At 37.1% G+C, this 18,969-nt stretch overlaps 2 protein-coding genes across 2 annotated transcripts; both read left to right on the top strand.

Annotated features, from left to right (window-relative positions):
* The first annotated feature begins 9,004 nt into the window (after positions 1 to 9,004).
* Positions 9,005 to 13,522, top strand: LOC120212471. The gene is made up of 8 exons (XM_039210760.1): positions 9,005 to 9,180; positions 9,275 to 9,417; positions 9,613 to 10,582; positions 10,713 to 10,812; positions 11,533 to 11,615; positions 12,565 to 12,646; positions 12,723 to 12,833; positions 13,150 to 13,522. The coding sequence occupies exons 3-8, from the start codon at positions 10,016 to 10,018 to the stop codon at positions 13,266 to 13,268; spliced, it is 1,062 nt and encodes a 353-aa protein (XP_039066691.1). The 5' UTR covers positions 9,005 to 9,180; positions 9,275 to 9,417; positions 9,613 to 10,015; the 3' UTR covers positions 13,269 to 13,522.
* A 3,063-nt stretch (positions 13,523 to 16,585) lies between these two features.
* On the top strand, positions 16,586 to 18,150 carry LOC120212470 (F-box/kelch-repeat protein At1g80440-like). Its single transcript, XM_039210759.1, has one exon. The coding sequence runs from the start codon at positions 16,728 to 16,730 to the stop codon at positions 17,787 to 17,789; it is 1,062 nt and encodes a 353-aa protein (XP_039066690.1). The 5' UTR covers positions 16,586 to 16,727; the 3' UTR covers positions 17,790 to 18,150.
* The last annotated feature ends 819 nt before the right edge of the window (positions 18,151 to 18,969 follow it).

Raw genomic sequence — 18,969 nt, 5'->3', positions numbered from 1 at the left:
CGCTTTTAGCTCAAGAGCTTGTTAGGGGCTATTCTAGAAATAATATCTCGCCTAGATGTGCTCTTAAGATCGACTTGCAAAAGACTTTTGACTCTTTAGACTGGGAGTTTGTGGAGACTATCTTGCATGCTTTGGGCTTGCCTGAGAAATTCATTGGTTGGATTTGGAACTTTATCATGAATCCTAGCTACTCCATTGTTCTTAATGTCTGCCTTGTTGGATACTTTAAGGGTGCTCGGCAGGGGAACCCCCTTTCACCATACATCTTTGTGTTGGCGATGAATGTCTTATCCAAACTTCTGAATTTGGCCGCTGCTAAAGGTGTCTTTAACTACCATCCTAAGTGCAAAAAAATTGGGCTTACCCACCTTTGCTTTGCGGACGATTTACTTGTCTTTTGCAAAGGATCCATGGACTCTATTATTGGGGTGCAAGTTGTCATGGACGTTTTTTACACTATGTCGGGCCTGAGGCTTAATACTAGTAAGTGTGAACTATTTCCTGCTGGAATTTCTGCCCAGCAATGTGTTTCCATCGGGAATATTACTGGCTTTAAATTGGGTAGTCTCTCGGTGAGATACTTGGGTGTGCCACTGGTGTCAAGGAAATTAATTGTGAAGGACTACCGAAGTCTCATTGATAAGATCAAAGCTAAACTGAATCTTTGGGCCAACAAACACCTCAGCTTTGATGGTAGGTTGCAACTGATCCGTGCTGTTTTATTCAGCATGTCTAATTTTTGGTGTCAACAAATAATTCTTCCAAAAGAGATTATTAGACCTATCGAGCAGCTCTGTTCTAGGTTCTTTTGGAAGGGGTCTGACTTCGTCTGCGAGGGGTGCCCGTGTTTGTTGGAGGAAAGTCTGTTTGTTGAAGTCCGATGGGGGCTTGGGTGTGCAAGATATAGGCGGTTGGAACAAGGCCTGTATTATGCTACTAGTCAGGAAATTGTTGGCCAATGAAGGTTCTCTTTGGGTGGCTTGGCTACGTGCCTATGTGATTAGAGACAGTGATTTCTGGCAGTTGGATATCCCCAATAATATTAGTTGGAGCTTCAAACGCCTCTTGAAAGCTAGGCCATCTATTATTCATCTTCTGGCTGATCCAGCTCCTGACCTTAGTGCGAGACGTATCTGGGATAACATGCGTATTAAGGAAGCAAAGGTCCCTTGGCAGCATCTTGTTTGGTTTTCGGGGCGTATTCCCAAGCAGAGCATTATTGTTTGGATGGCCATTTTAAATAGACTCCCTACTCGGATTAGACTTCAAAGGCTCGGTCTTAGTATTGATGATATTAATTGTTTGTTGTGTGATCGTGAGGCAGAATATAAGGAGCACTTATTTTTTGAATGTAGCTTTGCTAAGAGTTTGTGGGGATCTATTCTTACTTTGTGTGGGTTGTTTCGTGTGGTTAGTAATTGGGATGGTGAACTCGCTTGGGCGATCAATTGTCTTAAGGGAAAATCGCTCATTGTGAAAGTTCTTAAGCTCGCTTGGACCAGTCACATTTACTGTACCTGGAAGGAAAGAAACAACAGATTATTTGGGAGCAGCTTTAGGTCAGTGGAAGCGGTTTTGCAGGATATATTAAGGAGACAGTTCGCATCCGGTTGGCTGGCAAGCCTATTAACAGAGCCGATTCAAGGAATGCCACTCTCTGTGCAAGCTGGGGCATCTCTTAGCTGTGCTTCTTTTCTGGTTTCCTGTTTGTTAAGCTTAGTTATGCATTTCTTAGCTAGTTCCTTTCATGTTTTCCTGTTGCGTTAATTACTGGTTATCCTGCGATCTATTGCTTTATGTATGCTGTAATTTGTAGCAGGTCTCCTGCTTTCTTGGGTAATGAAATGGAATTATCCAAAAAAAAATCCTATTGTGAAATAGCGTGAAGTTATGAACGTGGAAAACCAAGATCCTAGGGTTTTATCGGAAGTAGAGAAACCCATAGTTCCACCCTCGACGCTGGTAAGTCCTAGTGCTCCGATCAACCTAAAAGAACAAAGAGTAACAAATAAAGTAAAGAACCGATTAGTTGCACCAATTATTGATGGAGAATCCATGAAAGTTATCGATGCGCAGGAAGGAGAAGAAACCCAAGCACTAGCTGTAGAAGTTAGTCAAGTTCACCCTAACACGGGAAAGCCATGTTATGCTTCAATAACGGCGGGTACCTCAAACAAAGGCAAATAACCGATCATAAACCTCAAGGACAACGACATAATATTCAAAGACGGCGATGTATCTATTGATAACTCCGGTGCCTACCCCAAGATAAGGTTTTCAGAACGTGTTCACGGTTTAATTAGTCTTTAACGTGAAACAAACAGTAATCGTGCAACTTCTAGGGAAAAGAATATGATACAATGCACTATGGAATGGAGTAAACACTCTTTGGCAACCGCTGGGCAACTTTAATCTAGTTGATCTAGATTATGATTATTACCTAGTCAAATTTGAGAAGAACGAAGATTATACGAAAGTTCTCACAAATGGCCCTTAGACTATATACTATAGTTATCTTACGGTTCAACTTTGGAGTAGAGGAATCTTCACGACAGAGAAATACTCATCACAAGTGATTATCTGGATCCGACTCCAAAGTCTACCCTACATGTACTACACGAAGATGATATTCTTGACAATCTCTAATACCATATAAACAGTCATTAGAATTGACTACCATACCAACACAAGTGAGAGAGGTAAGTTTGCAAGGTTAGTGGTCGTGGTCGACCTGAACAAACCGCTATACCATGCCTCGGCATCAATAATTTTACTCAAAAGATTGAATACTAAGGCTTGCAATAGGTTTGTTTTAACTGCGGACTATATAGTCACAGATTTGTTTTAACTGCGGACTATATGGGCACACAAAGGAAGAATGTGAGGTAAATAGGGAGACTCGGGCCGGTAAATATTTACCGTCCAAACTTAGGCAATCAACTTAACACCAAGAGGAACCAAGAGAAGAAAGTCCTTTTAGACCATGGATGATCATGTTACCTAGATCGAGGAAACCAGGACCCCAAATTTCGAATGCCAAACCCAAAGAAAATGCAAGTAATGTCAAGTTGAACTCACGATTTGATGTACTCCAAAATCTTGATGATTACCCAATGATTCCAATCATAAACAACAAACTATATATAAATAAACCTAACCTCACCAGAAGTATCCTTTCATCCTCAATCGAGCCTACCCTCATAGTTGTAGATTCCTTCAAAGAATGATCTTTTGCCCCTAACATACATCCATTTGTAGCCCCAAAAAACAAAGCTTCACAAGGCCGTAAAGAGAGGATCGTGTTGGACATCGACCAAGAGCATAACATACTGATAGATGTCCCAATTACGACTAGCGTGGTACTAGAAAGAGAACTGGCCACACAAAACATACATAGTGGTGATATCCAAATACCGGCATCAAAGGAAGCAACAATATCAGAACACCAACCAGAAATAAAGAATAGCAACCACGCAGTTATCTCTATCAAGGAAGATAAAGGGACTACTACATACTCTCAAAGATGGCGCAAAACCAAGGATCCCTCCCTCCCTAAGAATAACAATAGGAAACTGAAATTCAGGAGACTGGAGGATTACAAAGCACCCAACACACCTATTCTCTCAGACTGGATACATGCAGCCTCGACTATCAAAGGAACGCCACGCCCGTCTACAAATAAATCACAGACCCAAGTACAGGCAACCATCCCTGCTTTGAATGTGGAAGCCACACCCAGCGAGTTTAGAGAGGAGGAGGTGTTACCTCAGTCTGCGAATAACGTTGCATCGTCACAGTAATTACCTTCCTTTATTTATGGATTTATTCTTCTGGAACACACAAGGTGCTACGCACCCTACCTTTCGTAGTCAATTCAAAAGACTAATGAAAACTTGCAAACCCGAAGTAGTGGCACTGTTTGAAACAAAAGTGAGCGGGCGAAAAGCCGACAAAGCCATCAGTTCTTTTGGGTTTGCAATTCATTCTGAGTCGAAACTCAGGGGGTTTAGCGGTGGAATTTGGATTCTCTGGGACAACTCGATCCAAGTGCAAATCCTCAAAGCCGCTAATCAATTTGTTAATGATAAGTTTAAAGGACAATATTGATAGATGACACTACTTTACGGCAGTTTACGCTAGTCGCCACATATCCAATACGTAAACATTTATGGAACATGCTCTCCGCTCTCAATCCACATAACAATGAACCTTGGATTCTAGGGGGAGATTTTAATTGTTTGCTCAGGAATGAAGATCGTCTAGGAGGCAGCATCAACAACAATGAATGTAGAAGCCTTTTTAATGACTTTGTCTTCGATAATGCTTTCATGGAAATCGAGTTCCAAGGCAAAAATTTCACTTGGAGACGAGGTAATCTTTGGCAACGTCTCAACCGTTGTCTAATGAACATGGCATGAGATAATATCTATCCTAAATCCAAAGTGACTCATCTTGAGCGGATAGGCTCTGACCATATAGCCCCCTCATGCTCCATAAGAACAGCGCGCCAACTTTGAAAAAAACCAAACAATTCCGACTTCTCGCCGCATGGATGAACCATCCAGACTTTGATAAATTTTTAAAGTCAATCTGGGATAGAGATGGTGAGATTACCAGCAACTTAAAAAGGTTTACAACTGAGGTATCCAGATGGAACCAGAACGTCTTCGGTAGAATCGAGAAAAAAAAATCCAAGCACGACTTTGGGGAATCGATAAGGCACTCCAACACCACTACTCGGCTATCCTAGTCAATCTCAAGAAGGAACTTCTAACAGAGCTCGATGAAGTTATCAGACAAGAACTCTTATGGGCACAACAAGCTAGATGTAACTAGATCAAACACGGAGACAAAAATACTAAATATTTCCGTACGAAAGCTATAGTGAAGCATATACGAAAAACAATGACAACCCTCAGACTACCTTCTGGAGAATGATCTTCAAATCAACAATTCCTCACGGATCACACATCCAAATTTTACAAAGAATTGTATACCAGTGCCACGGAAGCAACACCCAATTATGAGTCACGAGGACTTTTCCCAACCATTGAGCCGCACCTCGTAAATTCCTTGAATACGCCTTTTGAGGACGCAGAAACAAGGGAGGCTTTATTCAGTATGGGTCCTTTAAAATCTCTAGGAGCGGATGTCATTCATGTCATTTTTTATCAATGTAATTGGAACACGGTTGGTAAAGGGGTATGCCAGGTCGTATGTCGCATACTAGAATGAGAACCCATTGACATAGATCTAAATAAGACTTTGCTTGTACTCATTCCGAAAGTCGACAAACCTGAAACTTTATCCCAATTCAGACCAATCGACCTCTGCTCAGTGCTATACAAAATAACCACTAAAGTACTAGTTGACCGAATTAAACCACTTCTCTCAGACCTAGTATCCAGAAGTCAGACGAGCTTTATCCCTGGTCGTGCTATAACGGATAACATTATCATAGAACAAGAGATAATCCATTCAATGCGAAACAAGAATGGGAGGAAGGGATGATTGACAATCAAAATCGATTTGGAAAAAGCATACAACTGCCTTGAATGGTCCTTCATCGAAGATACACTCTTTGATATAAACTTTCCAGCTGCTCTAAGGAGAGTAATTATGAACTGCGTCAGCTCATCGTCCATGCAAGTGATATGGAATGGTGATTTATCTGTTGCTTTCAAACCTTCGAGAGGTATCCGACAGGGCGATCCATTATCTCCATACATCTTCGTGCTATGTATGGAAAGACTAACCCAAGCAATTAACAAAGAGGTCAACAACGATAATTGGAAACCTATCCAACTCACTCCAAATGGCTCATCCCACCTCTTCTTTGCTGACGACTTGATCTTATTTGCGAAAGCAGATACTTCACAGCTCATGGCAATCCAAGAGGTAACCCACAAATTTTGTCGAAGCTCGGCCAAAAGGTTAGTATTCAAAAAACAAAGATCTTCTTTTTTATGAATGTACCGAACTCCACGATGGATTTAATAAGTGAAAACATGGGATTTACAAAGGTCGAAGACCCTGGCAAATACTTAAGGGTTTCTCTCCGCAATCGAGTCACCAAAGACGCTTTTCGGTAATTAATCATCCAAAAAGTCCGTGACCGCCTCTCAGGATGGAAAGTCTAGTCGCTCTCTCTGGCAAGCAGAATTGTTTTATCCAAATCACTACTCTCGGTCATTCTTTACTATACCATGCAATCTATGATACTCCCCAAAGGTGCATGTGAGGAGATTGAACGGTTAATTGGAGGCTTCATACGGGGTCACTCACAAGAACGAGGAGGAGTCCACCTTGTGAATTGGGATGCACTATGTTTGCCAATTAAACAAGGTGGCCAAAGGCTTAAGCATTTGAATACTCAAAATAAGGCATTCATCTTAAAACTTGCATATAAACTAATCACAATGACTGATCTACTTTAGGTTAGAGTTGTGCGTATTAAATACAAGGTACAAGAGCTATTGCCAAGCACTCTTCATGGACGTAACGGCTCATACCTATGGAAAGAAATCTGTAAGTTATGGCCGATTTTCGAAGATAATCTAATTTGAAACGTGGGAAACGGTAAAGACAGATTTTTAGAATGACGTCTGGCTCAAGAATTTGGGCCTGCTTCGCAAGTCATGTCTGCAACCGAGCGCTATTATTGAAAACTCTGGAAAGGTATGCGACTTTGTCACATTGGAAGCAAACTGAAAGTGGGACAAACTGTCAAACATGTTACCTTGTGAAGCAACAAAGCACTTGCAAGCATTCCCACCATCTCTAAATTCCAATAATCGTGATTCTGTGAGGTGGAGAGCATCGGATAACAGATTATTCTCAGTTAGCTCGGGTTATAAATCCTTCTCAAGCCAAGACGAGGAACACAGTGAAAAATTATGGTCACTTATAGCCAAGCTTCAAAGCTTACACAGTGTCAAAACTTTCCTATGGCTTGTATGCAAGGAGCGACTACTTACTAATGCTGAACGTGTGCCTAGACACATAACGTCATCATCGAGCTGTGATACTTTTGGAGCTGCTCTCGAAGACATCAACCATATCCGGAGAGAATGACTGACTGCATTTGTAGTTTGGAAATAACTTTTTAACCCCTCCGAGCTGGAGGAGTTCCTCAATGGTAGTCTACTAGCCTGGATTACCAGAAATCTGGAACGTAACACAGCAACGCCAAGCAAAATACTTGAGTGGAACAGCTTCTTTAGCTCTATGCTCTGATTACTTTGGCAAAAGAGGAACACATACATTTTCAATCCATAATCAGTTGAAATAGAACCTATCTTAGATAAAGCGACAAGATTATCTCAGGAAACTCGTTAGCAAAACATGAAAACCAAATATCCTGTACACGTAAACAACATATCGCGAGATGGCAACCACTTGAAGAGTCTCGGTGCAAAATCAACACCGATGGGTCCAGACAACTAAATTCCGGAGAAGCAGCTTGTGGAGGTGTCGCACGAAACCATAAAGGAGAATGGCTATGGGGCTTCTCAAGAAGAATAGGATACTGCTCCCCGCTAGAGGTAGAGTTATGGGATTTACTCGAGGGACTACGTACAACCTGGAAAGCAAGAGAGAAGCGGGTGATACTGGAAGTCGACTGCAGCAAAGCCGTAAGTTTGATCAAAGATGGAAAGCAGGAAGATAGATCGTTAGCCATTTTACAACATATTGAAATCATGTTTGGCCGTGAGTGGGAAGTATCTCTGGAATACTCCCCAAGAGAAGCAAATTGAACGACAGACTTGATGGCCAAGTATGCTTGGACACTACAGGATGGGATGCATGAATTTGTTTAACCCCCAGACGTTTTAGTTAGAAGTCTTGAAGTAGATAGTTTACTGTTAGGTATAGCTTCTAGTTTCTTTGCTCTTTTCCCAACTAAAAAACGGGAGATGATTTAATTACATCTAAATAGTTAAATTTGAAAAAAATTAAAAAAAGAAATAATCCAAATAAATAATAATAATTAAGTGATCCTAAGTATAGTGTATCTATTTTATTATTAACATTCGACTCGGACCCTAAAATGAATAAGAATTTATACATCCACCCATGAAACCGATCCACGGCTAAACGGGTTACAGTTTGTAAGGAAGAGGAGTAGTTGATGTGAGATAAGCAGTAAATACATATATTTGCAAAAATAGTAGAGGGACGTGGATCCACAGTAACCACAAATCGCCTCAACCCAATCCGTTTCCACTCGGTTCCCTCTCAGTTTCCTTTTTCGAATTACAAACTCAAAACTCGCCTTTCCAAAGTTGCAGTCTTCCCCTCTCTTCCGATTCCACCGAGTTAACACTCGGCCCAATCTCAATCCCATAGAATCAAAGCAAATGCCTCTCCAAACTCTCCCTTCGGATCCGCTGGAGGCCTATTCGGGTCTCGTGCTCTTCCCTCGGACCTTCGCTTCCATTCCAAACCCTCCGCCACCTCATAACGCCGACGATCTTCAGCACTCTCACGATTTTCTCAAATCCATGGTTTCTCTCCTCCTTCTTTATTTGGATTTTCGTTCTCCTCTATTAAATTTCATTACTGTTGTTTTGTACATGAAAAAAAAATACTAATTTAGTATTGGTTTTTTCCCAATAATTTTTCAGCCAGTGCAAAGTCATAATAAGCTTATAGAGCAAGCCAAAGAAATTGTAGATAATAATAGTTCAGAGCTCTTGAACTTGGATATATTAAATTCTGATGCTGAAATTATGGAAATCCTCGAGAGCGAAGACCGGCCTTAGGCCGTAAAAGACCTCGTTTCTCTTTGAAACAGGTCAGTGCTACTTGAAACTGCTTATTTTACTTAATTTCATTTTATTTTTGTGGTAATATCTGTTGATTTCATTTCATTTCTTCAATTGTTGATAGTCAGCCTACTGTGAAATTGGAACCGAGATTAGACATTGATAAATTGGTAGATCCCGAGGAATTCTTTGTGGCATTTGAAAGGGCTGAAGTTTGCTGCTTGATTTCATTTTTGTTTAAATGGTAAATACAATCTGCTAGTATTTCTATGATCATAGCTTTCCATGTATCTATGTATTGTTTTATAGATGCCAAAAGAGAAATAGAGAAGCAGATGGGTACTGCTCTGATGGATTTGGATCAGAATATTCGGTCCATGTCTGCAAGGCCTCGTCGTCCTGGAATGTTGCGGTCTGATCAGTGTTTCCCTTACCAAATTTCCGTTGTATTCAAATTTTCTCTTACGCATACATGTATCTGACATAATGTTTGAATTTATGGTCAGGAGATCGGTTAAATATAAACATCGCTATTATACTGCTTTCTCACCTGTAGGGAACTTTGAAGAGGAAATCCGCAGTCCACTTTGCAATTCAAAATCAGAAAATTCTGACCTGAATGTTGAATTGCAAGAGATGGAATTGAGTGGTAAGTCGGGAAAGGTTCATTTAGCCTCGGGTGTTACTTTTTTCCGTCCCTGCTATCCCATTCTTGATGTCTTATTTAAAAGACTAAAACTGACCTGCCATATAACTTGATTTTATTATGCGCTCGTTTTCATCATGTTGCAAGTTACCCCCACCGTGCATGCAATAATATAATGCTATATGCCCTCTGTCTTAGTGGCCAATGCAGAGAACAAGGTTAGTGAACTTTTGGACCACTTGTTTACCAGTAATTGTGATGGAGATGAAACAGTCAATCTTCTCCAAGAGAGGTTGCAGATTAAACCTATTGATCTGGAGAATATATGCCTTCCTGACTTGCAAGATATTCAAAAGATAGATTTGAAGTCTTCTACAGAAAGCTTGGACAAGCCTAAACACTTGCTATCGGACATACAAAGTTTGATGAAAGGGTTCAGTAAATAACACGGAAACAAAAGCCTGAAACTTCAGTTAATCAGTTAGTTTCTCCCACTCCATCAAGAAGTCCATTGGCTTCAATATCGTTACTGAAGAAACAAATATTGCAGTCTAATGTACTAACTGATCCATTTTCAACTGATGATGCTAATCAATCACCAATGAGAAATGCATCTGGCATTGAAAGTAATAGTAAACAATCTGATCAAGTTATTACAGAGAAGGAACTAAGAGTGTCTGACAACAATGATAGACAAACACCGCAACAGCAGCCAGAGAGTTCAGCTCTTAATTTAGCTTCTCCTACACCTCCAAGAAATCAATTCGCTTCAATATCATTGCTAAATAAACAGTTGCAGTTGCTGCAGTCAGATACAGAATGCGATGCCTTTTCAACTGATAATATTGATCAATCACCTAGGAAAAATGAATCTCCTATTGGAAGTATCAATAAACAATCTAGCCAGGCTGATGAAATGGAACTCATCAAGTCTCATCTGCTGAGGTCTCCATTGTTAGAAGCAAATCAAACTGCTAATGCAAGTTCTGAGCTCGATGGGAGAGATTTTGCTGGTCTCTTTGACAGATCTGTAAATGATAATGCAAGAAGGTTTGATTGTGGTATTAGTGCATCTAGTGTATCTCAGACCAACTTAGAGAATAACAGTTTAAGGACTGGAACGGAATCAGATAATCATGCAATTCAATCAAATGAATTTGGGGGAAGGGTGAGCTTTCCTATTGGTTTTTCAATAAATAGTCATTTGCAGCTTAGTGGAAACATTTGTTTCTGATTGTTATACTCCGATGTAACAATCCGATGTATTGTAACAATCCGATGTATTGTGACAAACGCAGGTGGAAGATATATCACTGGAAGAAGTTGTTCCTTCTCAGATCCAAGTTAATGTGGAAGGCTCAACCATTGATAACTCAGGTGCCATTCAGAGAGAGTCGGGTATGAATATTTCCTCTGTTAATGAGATATTGTTGTGGGATGGTGATGCAAATGACTGAATTATAAGGTTTATTTTTTTGTTGCATATTAGTATACTTATTATCTTTCAAAATTGTTTTATTATGATTTTTGCAAACTAGAAAGTTTCTTCCTTATTAGCCTCCTTTTATCACTTTTGTCTACTGGAGTAGAGAGCAAAATCACAACACACACACAGTCATGCTGACTGCCGGAAGCGGTGCAAATTCTTGTCTAATGGGATCTCCTACTTTCATGCTTTGGCTTGTATAGCTAGTGAATACTAATTTCCTTGTATCATTGAATAACAAATTGCATTAGAGATATAAATTTATATTGATATTCCCATTTAACTAATCAGTTTAACTTATGCAGCACATTGTTGGTTGTGTTATAAATCAGAAATGCCATCTTATAGTCCAAAGATGGTTCAGGCAGTAATTTTCTGCTTTTGAAGTATAACCAAAATATGGATAAATTTTCTGTTGTTTTGCTTTAAATAAATCATCATTGAAATATTTTTTTTCTAAATTTATTATTAATGGATTTTAACTCTGACATTTCTGCATGGTAAATTATAAATTTCTTTTAGTTGCCTTGGATGCGGTACATCTTGAATCAGATTTTCCTTGGTCATCAATATGCTTTTTGATGGCTTCTATTTATTAATTTCCTTTGTGCACATTTCCATTCCCCTAACAGATGAATCTAATCCTGCTATTGATGAGGACCATTCCATGAATGAATCTTTAAAAGTAGCAGAAAGTGGTGAGCGGCTGCATGAGGGTTGTTCTGTCCAAGATTCTTTATCTTGTTTATGTTTCCGCTTTATCTAGCAGTCAACTTCTGTGAGTATGGCGTTGTAGTGCTTTTTTGTGCATACATATAGAAGTTATGCTATTGCCTTTGTACCTTTGGAATATTGATTATTTCTCTGATTTTGCTTTATTTTTTCGGTCTTGTATTCTCAGTTCTACTCTCACACTCTCTCTCAATGCTGAAACTTGAAAGAGTCATATAACATATTGATATCCAGTCAAAATGTTTTCTGCAGTTTACCAATCTTTTAGAATTTGCATCTCACAGATTGATTTTATGGGTTTCCACCTAGACTATTGTAGATTAATGTTTATTGCCTTTTATACCACTGAAACCTTATACATTTTGTGTTCTGTTGGCTGTCGTTAGTTCATGATAATAATTAAAATTTCAGTTGACAGACACAATGTAGTTAACTCTATTTATTGGATGACAAGCAGTTTGATCTATTATAGTAGCTAAGGATAATCTTTATCTCAAATCGTTCTGAATCTCAACTTAGTTTTGGTTCGTTAAGTCCTGGGTTTGAAAAAAATGAAAATGTTTAAAACCACCACGAGAGTGAAGCGTGAAACTTGATCTGCATGTCTAGTTAGGAAACTCACATACTGAAAGTGGTGCTTCTGTATTACCTAGCAATGGCTGATTGGCATTTTGAGTAAAGTATGTTACAAGGTTATTGATTAGGTGCAGTTTCTATTAGATGCTTGTATATACTTAGCATACTTCAGTTTGCTGTCTGGAATCCCTTCAGATTTTATTAGTCTATGCCTATGGACCTATGAATGTAATCATTTCATCCATTTGGTGAAGAAAAAGATGTAAAATTTATGCCTTTTTGGTTTATTTCCGTTATTTTGAATTTTCTCAAGTTTATCTGTTTTTTCATTTCTACTTTTTAATTTGGTTATTTAGCAACAGAATAAGGCCAAAGTAAAACCACTGCCATGCAATAGACCAAAGGGGAAAGCACTTTCTGGAAGACAAAGCCTTGCAGGTGTTACTAATACTAAAAGCTCAACTTGCATCTTTAAAACTCTGTTGGGATGAATAGCTGAGTTCTTTCTTTCTAGGTTCTGGTACAACATTCAATGCAGAAGGGAGGAGACAAAGCACAAGGATCAGGTCAAGACATTTGGAATTCTGGAAAGGTGAAAGATTCTTATATGGACGTGTACATTCAAGTGAGTACCTTCCCTTATGATTTTTTACTATGCAAGGAGTTCATTATGCCGTTATAAATTAAAATATCAACTGCATGCTTTCTGGAGAATTGCTAATTTCACCGAAACTGTTATTTAAAGGCAATGTTTACTTCAAGAGTTTGTTTTAGTTACATGTATTATAATTTGTAACATAACTTATGTCTAAACTGAGTTCTACCAGACTACCAATAAGAAACTATGCCATATAGTAAATCCCTTCATTTGGCCTCAGACACAAAATCCACATGGTTATTATTCAATTTGATCTGCAATGAGAGGCCTTGTCTTTGTACAGGTTTGGCAACCGTAATAGGGATAAAGTATGAATCTCCGAGGAAGGGTGATGGTCTCAAAGTGAAGTCGTTTGTAAGTGATGAGTACAAAGAACTGATTGAACAGGCTGCCAGGTTTTGAGATGGCCGTAATTGTTGTTTATGGACTGACCATGAATCCGGGTTGCAAAGTAAGCTTAGCATACTTTGATGAACTGATCACTAGACATTAGTTCCCAGGATCTCTCTCTCTCTTATTCAATATATGTATGTTGTGCATTACTTGTAGAACTAGTAGTTATATCTGTTGTGGACAATATTTGTTCAATGTGAATTTTTATGATGATCTTTAAGAACTGAAAGCTATTTACCAGACAATAGAGCATTTGTTTCCAAAGGATCCTGGAGTGTATCAACCTAATAGATTTTTGGGCATCTACTAGTTCACTTGTATCATATTTTGGAGACGGTGTAAAGATTGAGAGAGTCTAAGGAAAGACAACCTAATTTAAGACTAAGGAAAGGCGCAAGAACATAACATTTTCGGTTGCACAACCTAAAATGTCAACTTTTTCTTAACATTTTTAGGTTGAAAATCTTCTTTATAATATTTTCGGTTACCAACTTAAAAAGTTACTTTTTTCGTAACATTTTTTGTTCAACTGAAAATGTTAAAAAGTTAATATTTTAGGTTGCGTTCAACAAAAAAATATTATGATTTTTATAACATATTTGGTCGCGCTTATTTTCTATCATTCATTAGTCTTAAATTAGGTTTTCGTATACCATAACTACCCGTAAAGAAGAGTGAGGCCATGCCGTTAAAAAAAACAGAACAAATCGAGTAATGTTTTAAAATTAAAAAGATTTAAAATTAAAAAGGTAAAATCTTCAAAGTAAACTTTAAATGTTAGTTCAAAAAGAAAATAGTATAATTTAGAAAACAAACCCCCTTTGCGCCTAATCAAGATATTCTTCACTTAACTCAGCTCCTATTTTTTTTTTTATAAAAAAATCAATCCCAATTCTGATTTTTTAGCAAATTTATGTGTTGACAAGTTAATGTTTTTAGATCTTAAAAAAAAAGGGTAAAAATGCTTCAAAAGTGAGAATTATTGGTTAGTCTTATATGTAATTTATATTTGCTTGAACCAACATGCAATCTTTTGGTTGAGAATTATTTATCATAAAAATTAACTTTGATAGGTTCATATATAATAAAATTTCGGGTAAACTACGTATTTAGTATTTACATTATATTTTCAATGTTTTTAAAACCATACATAACGTTTAATTTCATTTCATTTTAGTACCCACTATTAAAAATTAACGCGTTTAGTACTTAAACTATCATTTTTAGTCCGTTTTAGTATCTAATTTTTTAATTTTTTCAAAGCTTAACATTAAATTTTGAACGGAGATACTAAAATGAAACAAAAACTAAATTTTTTAATGACATGTACTAAAATGAAACAAAAATTAAATTTTAGATATGATTTTAAAAAAATAAAAAATTTAAATACTAAAACGAACTAAAAACACATAATTTACTCTAAAATTTAATTTAAATATCATCAATGCGTCTCAAAGAACTAAAACCAAGGGATTGTTTTATTGTGTCCAAAACCATTGAATTATTTTATTGTGTCTTAAAGAACTAAAGAAAAATCATTGCTTTGAAATATGATTTCCAGATTTAAAGAAAACTTTACTTCGTAGCTATCCATTTAGCTTGAACTTTACTGAATCACAGATCTAGAAAAAGACAAAAACAGTTTAAATTTAGAGATATAATATACATCATCACGATATTCAATACTTAATTAAAATATATAATATGGATAAACATATTTAATCGGTAAATTAAATTATCTATTTCATATTCTTTTTATATTCTCTTAAGTTATAGATTCCGAACCTATTAAGAATATTTATTTTTTTTCTTTGATTTACCTTCTCTCTTCCGGATAAAATTAGATTCAAAATTCATAAATAAATAAAAATATAATAATGTGCATGTTACTTTACAAAACAATTTTCGAAAGTCCAATTGCTCGAAGTAATTCTTATCCATTTAAGTGATGTTTATCCATTTCCCTTCGTCATCTCAAGTGTAAACGAAAAGATATCAATTATTGCATGTGTTTCCAACTTGTCTGAGTTGAATAGTAGAACTACTTTTCCCCCATCGTTTATGGAATGTTTCGAATAAATATACTTGCTATTTTTTTATAATTTTTTTGTCGACGTATTATGTTTTAGACTCGTCTTTTTTGGTTAAAATATTTGTAGTTATCTAAGCTGGACGTTAACATGATGACTGAGTTATGATAGTCGTTTTAGATTCTGAGATCATATTTTATCATATCACAATTAGTATGTTAACGTTCAACTTAGAATATCGTCAATTTTTTAATAGAAAATGACGAGTTTGAAACATAATAAATAGTCAGGTGATCATTTTGTTAGTTGAGAGACTCAAAAAGCAACTATCTATACTCGACGAACCATTTTGGAACTTTTAATATTCGATAGGCTTAATAAAACAATACTCTATAGTTGAATACCATTTTAACGAATATTTTATAAATTAATTAAAGTTTTGTTGTAAATAATAGGATAAAATATCAAAGTGGTGATTTTTATTTTATATTAGTCGAAAATTGAGAATCAAATTTCATTAGTGGTTAAAAGAAATGTTATTCTTCTCAGTAGGTATTGAAGTAGTGTACAGTGGTTAAAAAAGTTTCCGACGTGCATGATAGATTGTTGTCTTTCTCGATCAAACGCGGTGTTAAATAAATTTTCAGATTATCCCAAAGAAAAGAAGGGTGGTTTAAGATTGATGGGTTGCACTTGAAATATTGAACGATGGTGCAGGCAGTAATTCTCAAGCAAGACCAACAAAATGAACCAAACAACACAAAAGAGGTTCCGGCTTCAGATCTCTTCCGTTTGTAGTAGCACATTTTTTCTTTATTTATCAGTGACCATTATAAATATAAGTTTGAGTCTCCTCTATCTCAACTATTTAATTTATTTTTAATAAAATAGTGATACGCATCGTCACTTGATTAACTCGAATAAAATTATTAAAAATAATAAATATATTGTTGAAAAAGAGAGAGAAAATGATGTAAAAATAAAAAAATATTTTAAAAGATTGAAATATAAAAAATATAAGAGTGATGCTTTTGTTAGAAGAATAGTTTGGTGACCAAAGTAGAAAAGTAAAAATTTGATGATTCATAATTTAGTTTGCCCAAAAGTTATATATATCCCAGGGAGTTAACTCTGGTAGCTAGTTAATAAACAATATGAACAGCAAGAGAATCCATCAATAAAAGTTAAAAAACTGTATGCAAATGCAAAACAACAAAAAGGAAAACAGCGATACTGAAAGCGGCGTAACAAAACAAACGTCCAATGGTTCCCCATAATCTATTCGGTCCCTGTCTTCTTCACTTTATCTTCTTCAACTTGAACTCATCCATCTTCCCTATATATTAACCTCTCAATCCTTTACTCTCTCACCCAAAAAAACAAAGAAACCATCTTTTCTTTTCTCCCAAACAAAGATTTTCATACCATTTCTCTTATCATGGAGCTTATACCCGGTCTTCCTAATGATATTGCTCGCGAATGTTTAATTCGTGTCCCATACAATGATTTCTCCAATATTGCATCGACCTGTAAAAACTGGAAGCTCGAAATTCAATTGCCTGAGTTTTTTCGTCACCGGAGAGCCGCAGGGTGTAGTAAACATGTGGTGGTTATGACTCAATCCCGAGTCGACCCGGATAGAGATTCGGGTTTGAAATGCCAGGCTTTGCCTGTTTATCGGCTCGTGCTTTTCGAGCCCGATACCGGTGACTGGTGCGAAATGCCGCCGGTTCCGGGGTGTTCCGATGGGTTGCCGGTGTTTTGTCAGGTTGTTCGAGTCGGGTTAAACGTTGTGGTGATGGGTGGGTTGGATCCGGATACTTTTGATGTCCGCAACGAGGTATATGTGTATAATTTTCTATCGGCTACTTGGCGGCACGGGACCGACATGCCGGGTGTGAAGAGGGTCTTCTTCGGATGCGCGTCGGACTCGGATCGAATGGTGTTCGTTGCCGGCGGACATGACAGCGAGAAAAACGCCTTGAGATCTGCAATGGCGTATGACGTGGACACTAACAAGTGGGTCCAATTGCCCGATATGGAAAGAGAACGTGACGAATGTAAGGGGATTTTCCACCTAGGAAAGTTCCACGTCATCGGCGGATATTGTACAGATAGGCAAGGCCAATTCGTGAGTAGTGCCGAGCTATTCGACGTTGCCATGTGGCAGTGGAAACCACTTCAAGAGAACCTCTTATCTCACGCCACATGTCCTAGGACTTGCACGGTGGCTGACGGAGCATTACACATGTGCCAAGGAGGCGACGTGGCAAAACTCGAAGCCAACACATGGAAACCGGTAGCCGAGCTGCCGGGTGAGGTATGCAATACAGCTCTTGTGGCCACATGGGAAGACAAACTGTTGGTTATTGGTTCCTCGAACTTTGGTGAGCCCCACACCACTTACGTGTTGAATTTACAAAATTACACGTGGACAAGAATAAAACCGACGGACGAACACTCGGGTTATGTTCAATCCGGTTGTTACATAGAGTTATAAATCGGTTCGGATAGTAAGATTCAAGTCGCCTACTTGTAACATAATGTACATATGAAGCACTGAGGTGGGGGGGGGGGTCTTTGTTTGTTTTCCCATTTGCGGGATGAGGTCGATTGTGGCATGGAGTGTGCCACAAATTAGTCAAGGCTAATAGGATAAGGTAATGAATACGAATGTCGTTTTCTCTTTGGAATCAGCACCATTCTAGAGATAAAGTGAAAAAAAGCAAAGGAAATTAGATTAGGATGAAAAGAGTGGAAATCTAGACAACGACATTGTCTACTGCGTCACTTGGAAGAGTCATTGTATACATTTTCTTTTTAAGTAATTTAAAATCATTATAAGATATTATTTATTTCCATTTTTTAGTCTATTAATAATATAGACGTAGTGAACAAACGTTACTACCTGTACTTTAATTTTTTTAAAACATATGTTTTTACTATTAAAGTTATTCAGTTCGTTGAAAACAGTGACCATGAAAGGGGGAAATCAGTCGGGCACTATGAACGCCGCCCCCTGTACTGGATTTCTTGTCACCTCGTTTTGCCCTTTGAAGCAAAACCATCCATGGTTTTAAGTAAATCGTGTTTAATACTACTAATAATCTTCATTATATTTAGGGTTAATTATCTCATTCATACATGAATTATACCCGATTCTCAGTTTTATACATAATATTTAAAAATTCTCGATTTCATACATGATGTTTTTTACCGTAAACAGATTCACTCACTTCCATCACAGAAAGTAACGTGGAACCCTACGACCACTAATAAAATGACATGTGACACTTAAAAATACATGTTTTTAATTTTTTAGGTAAATTACATCATTCATCATTCAACTATCTTCTCACTCTTATTTTACTCACTAAAGTTTATTTTTTTAATTTAATTATTAAATTTTATTTTTTATTTAATTATTAAACTATAGAATACTCTTATTTTAATAACTAAAATTTATTTTATTAATATTTTTATAACATGGCATCAGTTAGTATTATTTTATTAATATTTTTTATGATGTGACATCTATTAGTATTATTTTATTAATATTGTTATTACATAAAATTAAAATAAAAAATAAATTAATTAAAGTCCCTAAATCTTGTATTCAAACCCCAAATCACAAACCACCAAATTTCTTAAAAATTCTCCAAATGGGTTTAACAAGTTAA

Source organism: Hibiscus syriacus, unplaced genomic scaffold (assembly GCF_006381635.1).
Source record: "Hibiscus syriacus cultivar Baekdansim isolate YM2019G1 unplaced genomic scaffold, ASM638163v2 tig00110013_pilon, whole genome shotgun sequence".
Lineage (NCBI taxonomy): Eukaryota > Viridiplantae > Streptophyta > Magnoliopsida > Malvales > Malvaceae > Hibiscus > Hibiscus syriacus.
Note: the sequence above shows the minus strand (reverse complement) of the source record. Positions and strands in the feature narration are given on the sequence as shown.